This window comes from Bos javanicus, chromosome 11 (assembly GCF_032452875.1).
Source record: "Bos javanicus breed banteng chromosome 11, ARS-OSU_banteng_1.0, whole genome shotgun sequence".
In the NCBI taxonomy this organism is placed as follows: Eukaryota; Metazoa; Chordata; class Mammalia; order Artiodactyla; family Bovidae; genus Bos; species Bos javanicus.
This window is the reverse complement of record NC_083878.1, coordinates 29,469,624-29,482,572: the sequence shown is the minus strand read 5'-3', so window position 1 is coordinate 29,482,572 and position 12,949 is coordinate 29,469,624. Positions and strand designations below refer to the sequence as shown.

Sequence of the window (12,949 nt, the reverse complement as noted above, 5' to 3'; positions counted from 1 at the left end):
TTATGAGGCGCTGGGGGCGGAGGGGGAGAATTAGTCCGAGTGGAGCGAGCGAGCTGAGTGGTTGTGTGGTTGCGTCCCGGAGACCGGTAGCGCTTGCAGCATGGTGAGTGCGTCGCTAAGCTGCGGGCGCTCGGCCTGTAGGGGGTAAGAGGCTGAAGCGAATGGACGAAAGGGAACTAGCCTTTCTCACACTCTCTAGGAGTGGTCTTCGCCAGGGGGATGGTGCGCCAGAGGCTGGGGGCGTCCACGGCGGTTGTGTCGCAGGTGCTCCCCCACCCCCACTCTCCTCAGGGAGGTGTCCCGTGGTGTACTGGGGGCCAGGCGCAGCGCCCCCGGGACCTTGGAGCTCCTCAGAGGCTGGATGAGGATGGAGCCGGGGCGGGGGCAGCTGGGTTAGGCGAGGGTGGAAGGGCGGGAGGAGCGGGAGCGCAGAAGCCTTGGGTCGGGCATCTCAAAAGGTCAGCCAGGGGCCGTATTCAAAAGCCCAACGGACGGTTGGTGCGGGCGCCAGGAAGCGCCTTTGTCCGCGCGCGGCCGCCATGCGCCGTGGGGGCGGGCGGGAGCGCGCGAGGCCCGGGGCGAGCGCCCGCGCCGCCGTTAGCCCGCAGCCCCCGCGTGCTGGGCCGGGAGGGAGCTGGGGGCGCGCGAGCGGGCGGGCGGACAAGCTGAGTGGGCCGAGTCCGCGGGGAGCGGCCGGGGGCGGGGCGGGCTCGGGACCGCGGCCGTCGCTTGCCAGACCCGGCTCGAGCCCCAGCTGCTGCGCTGGCACCTGCGGGACTGCGGAGGTCTGGGCGTCCCGCGGCGCTGCGGGATCGTCCGGTCCGGCGAAGTTTGGGGAGGGCAGCCTCGTCCGATTCCCATCCCCCACCCCCGGCGGCGAGGAGGAAGCTCGGTGAATACTGATCTTTTTGCTACATATGGGCCTTGAGGCCTAATTCCACTTCCCAGGCTAAATAATTCTAAAAAAAATTCAAGTGGTTTTGTCATTGAAGGAAATGACTATATCTGAAGTCAGGCGCAGCCTCGCACTGCGCATCTCGTTAGAGAAAGCCAGAGACTCCAGCTGGCTTTTGAAAGGCGTTTTTCTATTCACTCACCGAAAGCCCGCTCCGGGATGACTCCCGTTCTGATGCCAAAGTCGATCTTACCCTCTAGTAACAATCGGAAGGATGCCTTTAACAGGGGCCACAGTCCTCTTTTGAGTGCTCACGTGCACGTTGAAATGTTTAAGATCCATTAACACTATTGCCCCGCACCAACACCCTTGAAAATAACTCCCTATTTCCGTAGCGAAAATGCCAGGTCATCTTTTAAGTGAGGTTTAATTCATTTGTACATTAATGATTGTCAAAGACTATGGTGATAGAAGAGTATATTGGGGGACGGGATTTTTTTAAAGCATTTTCCTGTCACTTGAGACCGGAACTCTTGTTCTTTCCTGTTAAGAAAAAGTCTAATGAGCGAGGTAATTTGCAATACTTATTTTGTGGTTCCTTCTGCCAAGTGGTTACAGGCGATGGGTGTGTCCAGGAGGCAAGGTGACATCTTAAACAGGAGTTGGGAATCCTTGCCAACTGAAACCTCCACTCTGTATGGGTGTGGGGGGAAGAGTTCACATTTGTTTGATGTACTCGTTCCATTTTGATATTTTAATTATTTTATTCTAAATTTGAATATGCTGGTTGAATTTACTCTTTTAGGTGAAAATATTGGCATGTAATTAAGGTTCTGAATTGTGGGGTGAATTTTTTTATATTATGTAAATAAAAAATAAGTTTGTTTCTAATCAGTCTGATAATTAAATCAAGATCTCAGATTTTCTTGATGAGGCACAGTTTGTATCTACCCTTTCGTAGTCCTTTGCCAAAAGTAAGCTTTTGTAGTTACTGATCACATCATTACTGTTTTGAGTGTTTTTGACAGTCATTGTTAACTAAACTGGGAATCATCCTTGCTAAGTCACTTCAGTTGTGTTAGACTCTTTGCGACCCTATGGACTGTAGCCTGCCAGGCTCCTCTGTCCGTGGGATTCTCTGCGCAAAAATACTTAAGTGGGTTGCCCTTTCCTACTCCAGGGAATCTTCCCAACCCAAGGATCGAACCCTCCTGTCCTATGTCTCCTGCACTGGCAGGCAGGTTCTTTACCGCTGGCATAGGTAATTTAATAATTACAAGACCTGAAGGTTTAAAATTAGGACTCCATAAAGTCAAAGAATGAAAATTTATTTGATACGGAATAAGTTTGCTCATGTGGCTGTTGGGTTTACGTATAGTTGATACATGGTCATTGAAAGGGAGATTGATTAAGAAGACTTGAGGCAGGGGTGATGAGATAAGTAAAAGATGTGAAGACGTGGAACTTTTGGTCACTTGAATCCAAATAAATACCCATCGAACAGCAAGAAGATCTGTTTCTGTTAGACTAAAGAAATTAATTATGCCTCAAAGTATTGAAAGTTCTAGGTTCAGGTAGACTGATCAAATTAGGCCTTTAATAAAGGTCCTGATTTTTAAGTAGTTTATTCTAGTTTCCCTTTTGGGCCAAGATACTGTTCTATATGAAATAACTTAGAGACTACTTTTGATATAGGTAAAACAAATGCCCTGACTTCTGAAACTAGAAAAATTTTTGCTTAGCATGGAAGCCTTTGTTGTATCTAAGTAAGTAATACTTGGAGTAAACAGGAATGAATGCAAAACGAAAGTTTGCTCCATTTCAAGCCTATGGACTCATATTTATTGAGATAAGAATTTTGGATTATTTTTATACCACCTTTGACTAGATAAGCTCCATGGTATCCATACCTACTACTTTTGAATGCCATTTGGGAAATGTTAAATAGGCACATAATTCCCTTAAGGTCACACATGTAGTCTAGATTAGTGGACTCTGTTTTTCTCAGTGTTTACAAATCACCTGTGGTTCTTCAAAATGCACAGTCTAGTCCAGTAAGTCTCAGCTGGAACCTGAGCATATACTAATGTTTGAGAGCTTTCTCTAGAGTTGACAGTAGCAGTTGAAAGCGATATTTGTAGAAATAAAGGAGTAAGAAGTAGTCATCTCTCTAGTGAATTACTCTTCACTGAGGTAAACACATTTTAATGAGCTTGAGTTTTCCCAAAAGTATAATTCTTCTAGTTCTTCTACTAAGAAAATGACACTCTGTATAGACAAAAATAAGAACCAAATTCATTTGCATGTCATTGGAAAAAGCTTACAAATTACAGTGCTAGGGAGCTTTGTGTTTTTACTTTCAGTAGTTTTTAGTCTGAAAGTTACTGATGAAGGTTATTTTAAAGCCTTGGACTCTGGGTTAGTAGTAAATACAAAAGAAAGTTTTTTTTTCTTCCTAAAGCCTTCTCAGCTTTCATATGTGAGTCTTCCCAAAATCTCCTCCCTCACAACTTGTTGAAAAAACCCCACTGTCTCAGTTTCTGCACATAGCAGTCATTCTTTCAGCGTTCACATATGTTGCTGTGTTTTCCACACTTTGGGGTTAACATTTTTAGTCCTAAACTGATTTCTTCTGCCCCATTTGTTCCTGGGCTTGTGGCTTCAGTTTGTGGAAATAGATTTTCTCATCTTAAGTCAAAGTTAAAAAGAAACATGGAGAGTTTGCTGTAAAGGGCTTGATAATGCCCCACCTGTCTACCTTCACTGTGAAAGTTGAACTAGTCAGGTTGGTGTTTAATGTTAACATTGTAGGTTCTTTGGTTAATTAACTTACATAAAATAATTTTCACTGAACTTTTGGGGCTAGCCCTTTATATAGCTTCTAAATGCACAATGACTCTGCAAGGTAGGTATTAATATTCTGTGTTACAGATGAAGTTGACAATGAGAGTTTGAGTAACATGTCCAAGGTCACATGGCAGAGCTGGGATACTAAACCATTGATGCCTCAAAGCACCATGCCATGTTATCCTTCTTTTAGAAATGATAGAAGTCCTGCAGGATGGAATTAGATCAGAGGTAAATCATCAGCCTCTAACAGAGTAAAAAATATCAGTGGATTTACTGGGTTTTAATTCTTATTCGTAGAGAACACAATCTGATTTTATACCAAATACTTGGGACAATTGGGATTTGTTAAGGATAAAAGTAGATAATTTTTATTTTATTAACTTGTGCATTTGAGCTTGATTATTGGCTTTTCAATTTTAAATTGCTAGACTTGGCTTTTTTTCTAAAGACCTTGTATTTGCTTCAAGGTCAAATCAAAATTGATTAGGGAAAGAAATTTTTGCTTTTCTGGGTTTCTTCTCAAATGTTCTCATGCTGTCCCCTAGAGAAAATGTGAATGCCATCCTGTATTAAGGTTATTATCCTTTCCAGGGGTGTGTTCATTTAAAATGAAACCAGGCAGTGTTTGTTTTTCTTTCATATCAATAAATGAATGGGTTAATCACAGTATGCTTGACTTCTGTAGGTAGGAATGTTAGCTAGGAAGCTACTTCTTGTCAGTGCCTCTGGATATATGTTCCAATAAGCAGTGCATGTCCACAGATGAAGGCCACATGAGGAACAGGGAGCCTTATTATTTTGCAAGTATCTTTATAGTGTGCTCTGAATTTAAAACTTGAGGATATGTCCAACAAGTGTTTAATCCTGACCCTACATGTTAGTTATTTTGTACTCCTGCTCCCTAAAATTTAACCTTAGCCTTTTTCCCCATCTGTAAGATAGAGTATTAATGGTATTATTAATTCCATTTAGGGTTTGAAGATTGAGTAAAAGCAACATATATAATGGGTTACAGCAAATGCCTGAACATGCTTTTTGTTTTTTTAAAGTAAAAACAAGTAACTGTTCTCCATTTGCTAAAAATATCAAATCTTATCACTTTGGAATTTTAAATATTAAAAGAAAATGAATAACTGGACTTAACATTTTGTAAATAATGTACTTCAAATCCTGGATTCTCTGCAGTTGCATGGCAGGTGAAGAGGAGTAAAACTGGTAACTTTCATGTTGCCCCAACCAGTACACCTTGGATTTTTATCTTTTTGATAGATAAAGAGTTTTGCTTAGTAATCTTTGGGTTTTTTGAGGTTTGGAACATCACATGTCCAAGTGAAGTATTTAATCACTTACAGGGAAAGTTTATGGAGAAGGCAATGGCACCCCATTCCAGTACTCTTGCCTGGAAAATCCCAGGGACGGAGGAGCCTGGTGGTCTGCCGTCTATGGGGTCGCACAGAGTCGGACACGACTGAAGTGACTTAGCAGCAGGGAAAGTTTAAATGTAGTTCTTGTTGATTTTTTGATTCGGTGGAGATTTCTGGTATTAATGGTTTTTATCTACCTGAGGAGATGAGCTTAAGTTTACATATACAAACTTTGAGAAAGGAAACAATGCTTCTTTGCATCTATCCTTGATTTAGAAGAGTACAATTCCAATTAAACTTTGTAGTGTTAGTGTGCTAGATTTGCTTTTTTAAAATTAATGTAAAATTTAGACTTTCGAATATATTCTGAAATATTTTCACGTCTTAAACTTGGGGGCAAGGTAGCTTAGCTTTGGAGATAAATCAGATGTATTTTCTGCTCCCTGTGTTTGGTACTAAGGAGTGAACTAAATGAAGTTGAGAAGTTTATGAAACCAGATGAACCCTAAATGTTTTTAAACTTGTTTCTGTAACTGTTAAACTACACACTGTCAAGCCACTTACCTATTTCTTTGATTTCTTTTTAGGCTGACCAACTGACTGAAGAGCAGATTGCAGGTGAGAAATAACTTTGCTAGGTTATACCTGTTGAATTTTATTATAAATTGAAAAGCCATTCTCAAAAAAAGATATTTGTATGAAAGAATTGACTTTGATCTGTGTAGTAGATGGGAACGAGTGTAATGTAAGAGAGTAATTGAACCTGCTTTGGCAAATGAAAAGGAAAACTTGTCTGTGTAAGATGTGTGGGGCTAACTGTAATTAAAGACATGTTTTTAGGTTATGTAGATATACTTTTGAGCCTGGTGTTGGGGTGCTCTTTGTTTTTCTTGAGGTTATTTTAGTCTAAAGATTAATTCTGGGCAGTTTTTAACACTGAAACTTCAAATCAGTCTCCACAAGAAAAGAGGCCAAGTAGTAGTTAACTTGAAATGTAAAATCAGAAAATGAATGTTGAATTTAACTGTGATTTAAAGTAGCTAATATCTTAACCTTAGAATTGCATGTACGATTGGTCAGTCAGGGAATAACCATTTCTCTAGTGAAAAACTTAGATCCAAAAGTTAGTATTCTGTTTTACAGACGCAGTAAATTTGAATTTTATCTTAAAAGCGGTGACAGCTATTGAATGAAATGAGTTTGTTTTGTATCCTTTAGTTTGCTGTGAAAATGTGAAATTGTTACATAAAACCTGATGTCATGTAGTCATTATGCTGAACCAGTAGTACTTTTGATTTTATTCGAATATTTTTGAGGTGGCTAGTTAACAGAATATTGGGGTAACTTCTAAATGGGTTTTTGTTTTGTTTTGTTTTTTAATTTCAGTGTTGAAATGCTTTTCAAACTCTATTCCTTGACTTTGATTAAAGAGAGACTTAGTAAGGAAAGCATCAGGCAGTTTTAACTGCAATGGTTTTCCTGATAGGCAAGGAGTTTCAAGGGCTCAAAAGCACTAAAGCTTTTTTTTTTTAAACGCTAGAGAAAACTGAGAAACCCAGTTGAAACTCAGGTATTACTTTACTACCCCACACTTAATACACAGTCTTGGCAGAGCCAGAAATCAATAATCTCAAATTCTCATCACAGATAATATTTGCTTGGACTGTATAAAGTAGAAAGCTATTAGCACTGAGGACCAATTTGACAGGCTTTATTTTTATTTCTTACTATGTGCATTTGACTTAAGCTGGGAATTTGCTCTTTAGGGTTGGTAAATTTGTATGTATAGAGTATGTTGAAGGAGTCAGGCAGAGCTTTGGAAATGATTTCTTTTGTTCATATTATAGTATTTTAGGTGTATTGATGAAATGTAAGTTATTCTGGAATAGTTTTTTATGTATGACTCAGGCTATTATTTCCAATCTTAAGTTCTTACCTTCTCTAATAGACCTGTCTTCTTTGCCTTTGTTTCTCCGTAGTCTCAGTCAGGTAGTTCTGCATGGCACAGCTTTGTTCACTTTAGGGTAGATAGTGAATTATTCAAAGTGCCAGTTACATAGCTGGTGCTCATTACTCCTTTCCCAAACACACATACAACTCTTTTAAAAAGTAGTTTGTGTCTGTTAAATTCAAGAGAATCAATCCTCAATACTTGATAGCATTTTTGTAAAAAATACATGCAGTTCATGGAACATTGTCCTTAAGATAAATTCTGTCTTTTCATTGGTTCCTATCATACAATTAAATTCTAGTGAGAGTAGCAGAAAAATCTGTTCCAGGTTCTTTCCCTACCCTGCCTTTTCCTAGGCTTTTAATAAAGCTGTTCTTGGAGCCCAGGTTTTAGTGAACCTTTAAAGTAGAGGAGCTAAAGCTTTTATGCTACTAAAATAAAAATCCTTATTTCCTCGTTTCCCACTACCTCCCACACAGTAAGGACTGAGTAAATATTTCCTGAATATATAAATTTTCAAAGATGTGTGCCACACAGATATGTTCTAAAGCAGTACCTACTCTATCCTAACAATCACTCTGCCTCCTCCTAGAGTCCCTTACTTTTGAGTTGCAAAGTTGAATATACTAAGGTACTTTTTCAGTTAGCTTTATCTTCATATGCTGACCGATTTAAAATTCCTCTAGCAGGTAACTTCGCTTAGAAAAATGTACGCTTATAGTTTAGGTGAAGTGTCTAGAATTGTTTACGTTACCCTGGTCTTAAAGAGCAATCCAGAACAGTCTAGTGTGACATCAATAATAGCAAGTTAATTTTGTTGATGAATTGCCATGATGTCGTTAGTTGTTGGTGTTTAAAGGGAAAATGTAAAATAATTTTTTTCTTTAAAGAAATTTATGCCTAAAGTTTTAAATTTCAGTGTAGAGATAAAACTTACTTGATTAAAAAAAAGCACTAATCTTACTCAATAATAAAGGCCTTTAAGGATTTAAATATATGGCCTTTAAAGGATCATTAAGTTCAGAATTTTATAAATAAATAGAAATTGGTAAACAGACATTAGATTTGTCTTAATTACGATAATCTGTTTTAATAATAATGTGAATTTATGTAAAACATAATTAGAAAGGTATCCTGTGGTTGCTAATGAAAATCTAAAACAAGTAATAATATGACTTCTGAAAGTTTCAACTTAGGCATAACTAGAATAGATTTTGGGAGGTTCCATCAGTTATATTGAAGAGACCTGTTTTCTTACTGTGTTTTGGAGTTTTGACTCCTAGGTTTATATTTCAAGTCATTCCTGGGAATTACTTGTTTAAAATGATAGGCTTCTATATATGAAGATTAAACAAGTTCTGAAGCACAGGTGGTGAGCTATAAAAGCAGGTGAATTGTATTTTTCAGTTTGTTTTTATTTCAGGATTTTACAGGTATTTCTGCCTCTTAAACTTCTTGAAATTTAGAACATACATAGATGTGTAGCATGCATCTTTCAGAAATAGTTTTTGAAATTAAGTCATTTAGTAAAATGATTATGTCTGATAGTTATATCTGGGGATTTTTGTACATAATGGTGTTAAATGATGCCTATATTATAGCAGAGAATGTAATTAAATACAAATCTCTTAAGTAATTTTCTTGGAGGCCAAGTTACTAGGTGATAGATGCTAATGTGTTCAAACTCTTAGTAGTTTACATACTTCCAGACAGTATTTGTACATCTGTTTTTTTAAAAGACTCGGGTAAAGTGGAAATACTTTTATCAAATTCTGCTCTTTGTAGGACTTACTGATTTACTTTTGTCATTGAATTGGTCTAGGTTAGTACTGCATGTTTTCATAAGATCAGTCAGTAGTTTGGTTCTAAGCTTCTAATATTGGGTGAGTTTCTCTGAAAACAAGTTAACATTTAAATGGAGTGGACTGTTTAGTACTGAGAGTAAGTAGCACATACTACAGTAATACTAGTCTAAAGCTAAACAATTAAAAGAATCAAAGCAGAAGAAAATAATGTGATAATCCAAAATGGTAATAGGACTCAGGTACTTGTGGAACCCATTTGGAACCCACTTGGGTGGAACCCATCTGGAGGCTATTGTGATAGTCCAGATAAAAGATGATGGGGCCATGAACCAAAATGTTGGATGTAGAGATGAAAAAAGAATCAGGCAGTATTTCAATAGCAGAATTCAGCAGGCCCGTTTCAGGGGAAAAGAGTTAAGGTAACTTGCTTGTGTTCCTAGGGTTGCTGTATATGGAATTCATTTTCATTAAGTTTTCCCTGAGGTCAGCTAGGGGAGATGTCCTGTAGGATGTCAGAAATAAAAGTATTACATTGAGAGAGATGAGTGGACTAACTGAAGTCTTCATTAGTGGGCATAGATGTAATGGCCAAAGAGAGAAGGATAAGAAATTTGGTCAGATCTACATGCAGGAGACAAATAGGAGCGAGACCCTTTGGCAGTATAAGGTAGAAAGTAAAGGACTTCGAAAGTCAAGAGAAGTTTTCCTCTGTAGTTTTGCTACAGGAAAATGACATCATCTCTTTCTTGATACTTAAGTACTTGCCAGGCATAGTTCAACATGCTTTACTTACATTAATTATTTAATTTAGAAAGTAGGTACCAAGTGAACAAGTGAAAGTTGCTCAATTGTGTCCAATTCTTTGTGACCCCATGGCCTATACAGTCCATGGAATTCTCCAGGCCAGAAGACTGGAGTGGGTAGCCTTTCTCTTCTCCAGGGGGTCTTCCCAACCCAGGTCTCGCATTGTAGGTGGATTCTTTACTAGCTGAGCCACAAGGGAAGGTACAATTAGCCCTAAGTAACAAAAATGAGGAAGCTGAGGTGGAAAATTTGCCCAAGGTTCAATTACTAGTTAGTAGCAGAGCCCAGGCAGTTGAGTTCCAAATTCTGCTTTTAGTTTCGGTGCTTTATGTTTTTGTATTTACTTGCTGATTGAGCCTAATATCTCTACTCCTACTCGCTTTGTTATTAGCTTATTAATATGCTCTCTTGCACTGTTAAAGTAAATCTCTAGTTTCTCTGTATTCGGGTATCCTAGACTGTTCTAGTAGCTTTCCATGTAAACTAGTGGTGAACTATTGATAAAAACAACATCATTTCACAATAGTATCTTAAAGATTTTAGGCAATAATATATTTCATTCTGTTGCAAGCTCGGAATTTATATTCTGAAGAGAGGTCTAAATTATTTTTGTTTTCAGTGATAATAACAGTTAAAACTGGCCATACATACCTTTATCATCCCATTGTTAACATCATTACAGATTATTTGGTGATAGCCTCTTCTGTCCTCCAGAAAAGGAAACTAGCTTAATGCATGTTGTTCTAAAGTTTATAGTTTTTTGTTTTTGATTTAGTAAGTGATTAAATGGACTTAGTTTTGACTGTAAGGATTACTGTAAGTAGTACAATTGCTGTACAGAAATAAACGTATTTGGTCCTTTTCTATTGTGAGTGTAGGTTAGATCTGTAATTTAGAATTGTGTTCCACAGAGCAGCTTAAACAGAAAATACAGAAGCAGACATTTGGGGTTTTTTGGTTCTGCTTTTTCAACAATAATTTGACTTTTATCTAGTCTAGATTTTGGAGTTCCCTGTGAGATTTTAGATGGAAAAAACTCCCAGGTAGATCAGTATGAACATATGATTAACTTAAAAAGTTTGAAATACCACAAGGTTTTCCACCTTCAGGAATAAAAATCCCATTTCAGGTCCTATCTCCATATAATATCTTTGAGAGTTGATTAATACATTTCGCTTAGGTTACTTTATTTTTAACCTGTACATTTGGATTGTGTTTTCTTTTTCAAACAGAATTCAAAGAAGCTTTTTCACTATTTGACAAGGATGGTGATGGAACTATAACAACAAAGGAATTGGGAACTGTAATGAGATCTCTTGGGCAGAATCCCACAGAAGCAGAGTTACAGGACATGATTAATGAAGTAGATGCTGATGGTACATCTTTTTAATTCTGGGTTTGAGAAGAGGGAGTTGAAGAAGTGGCATTTAAATTCTATTGTAATGTTTCAATATTTCAAATATTGTAATACTTCACCTAATACCATTGCAGGTAATGGCACAATTGACTTCCCGGAATTTCTGACAATGATGGCAAGAAAAATGAAAGATACAGACAGTGAAGAAGAAATTAGAGAAGCATTCCGTGTGTTTGATAAAGTAAGTATTTGAAACTGGATTTGTTCCATTTTAATTTGAGGATTTTTAAATATATTAGGATCTCTTAATCTCTGAAGATTTGTTTTTGTGATTATTTGCCAACATACTTTAATATCAAGCAGAAGCTTTCTAAGAATTTAGAAGATTTCCTAATAACATACTTTACTGACTGAGCTATGAGGGAAGCCCAGTAGTTTTTATATATATACATATATATATATATATAGTATTAGTTTTGTGGCAGAAGAGGTATTGACTTTGGAACTAAGAAATAGTTAAATAAAGGTTTGTGTGGATTTCTAAAGTATATTTTGCTCCCGAATGTGAAGTTTAATAAACTTCTTATCTAGCTCATTACATCGATAATATCACTCAGACATTTTACTAAATTTTTTGCAGGATGGTAATGGCTATATTAGTGCAGCAGAGCTTCGCCATGTGATGACAAACCTTGGAGAGAAGTTAACAGATGAAGAGGTTGATGAAATGATCAGGGAAGCAGATATTGATGGTGATGGTCAAGTAAACTATGAAGGTAAGTCTTTGCACTGTCACAGCTGTATCCTGTGCTTTACTATCAGATCCTACCCTTTTAAAAGAAGCACTGCACTCCAAACTAGGATAAAACCATTTTTGGTTACCATTTTTGGTACCATTGTGGAACAGTTTGAAAAGCTTCTTTAAACTTATTTCAGGATCCTCAAAATTAAGGTGACTTTAATGTCTTTCATTGGATTATCCTTCCCTTCAATTAGCTTTAAGTCTGAAATTATTCATGCTTCTGTTCAGAAGTATTATATATGATAAACTAAAGCAATGATTTGGTTTATTTGTTAATAATCATAAATAATTTTTGATTTGTGAAGAATCTAGCTTTAGCAGTAAATTAGCTTTCCTCTGTACTTTATAGTTTTAACAAAAGACAGGGGAGTGGGAACTGCTCAGTAGTTGAGTAAATGTGATTGGTTTTGTCAGACTTTTGCCATTGACTCAACATCTTTGTATACTTCTTCTTTTTCAGAGTTTGTACAAATGATGACAGCAAAGTGAAGACATTGTACAGAATGTGTTAAATTTCTTGTACAAAATTGTTTATTTGCCTTTTCTTTGTTTGTAACTTATCTGTAAAAGGTTTCCCCCTACTGTCAAAAAAAAATATGCATGTATAGTAATTAGGACTTCATTCCTCCATGTTTTCTTCCCTTATCTTACTGTCATTGTCCTGAAACCTTATTTTAGAAAATTGATCAAGTAACATGTTGCATGTGGCTTACTCTGGATATATCTAAGCCCTTCTGCACATCTAAACTTAGATGGAGTTGGTCAAATGAGGGAACATCTGGGTTATGCCTTTTTTTTTTTTTTTTGAGTAGTTTTCTTTAGGAACTGTCAGCATGTTGTTGTTGAAGTGTGGAGTTGTAACTCTGCGTGGACTACGGACAGTCAACAATATGTACTTAAAAGTTGCACTATTGCAAAACGGGTGTTTTATCCAGGTACTCGTACACTATTTTTTTGTACTGCTGGTCCTATACCAGAAACATTTTCTTTTATTGTTAACTTGCTTTTTAAACTTTGTTTTAGCCACTTAAAGAAAATCTGCTTATGGCACAATTTGCCTCAAATCCATTCCAAGTTGTATATTTGTTTTCCAATAAAAAAATTACAATTTACCCAACTGT

At 37.5% G+C, this 12,949-nt stretch overlaps 1 protein-coding gene across 2 annotated transcripts; it reads left to right on the top strand.

Moving 5' to 3' along the window:
• The first annotated feature begins 17 nt into the window (after window positions 1-17).
• On the top strand, window positions 18-12,945 carry CALM2 (calmodulin 2). 2 transcript variants are annotated; one of them, XM_061432291.1, is made up of 6 exons: window positions 18-103; window positions 5,697-5,727; window positions 10,902-11,045; window positions 11,161-11,267; window positions 11,667-11,802; window positions 12,289-12,945. In XM_061432291.1, the coding sequence occupies exons 1-6, from the start codon at window positions 101-103 to the stop codon at window positions 12,315-12,317; spliced, it is 450 nt and encodes a 149-aa protein (XP_061288275.1). In that variant the 5' UTR covers window positions 18-100; the 3' UTR covers window positions 12,318-12,945. The 2 variants fall into 2 exon arrangements, with proteins under 2 accessions (XP_061288275.1, XP_061288274.1); XM_061432290.1 differs by lacking the exon at window positions 18-103 and adding an exon at window positions 195-264.
• The last annotated feature ends 4 nt before the right edge of the window (window positions 12,946-12,949 follow it).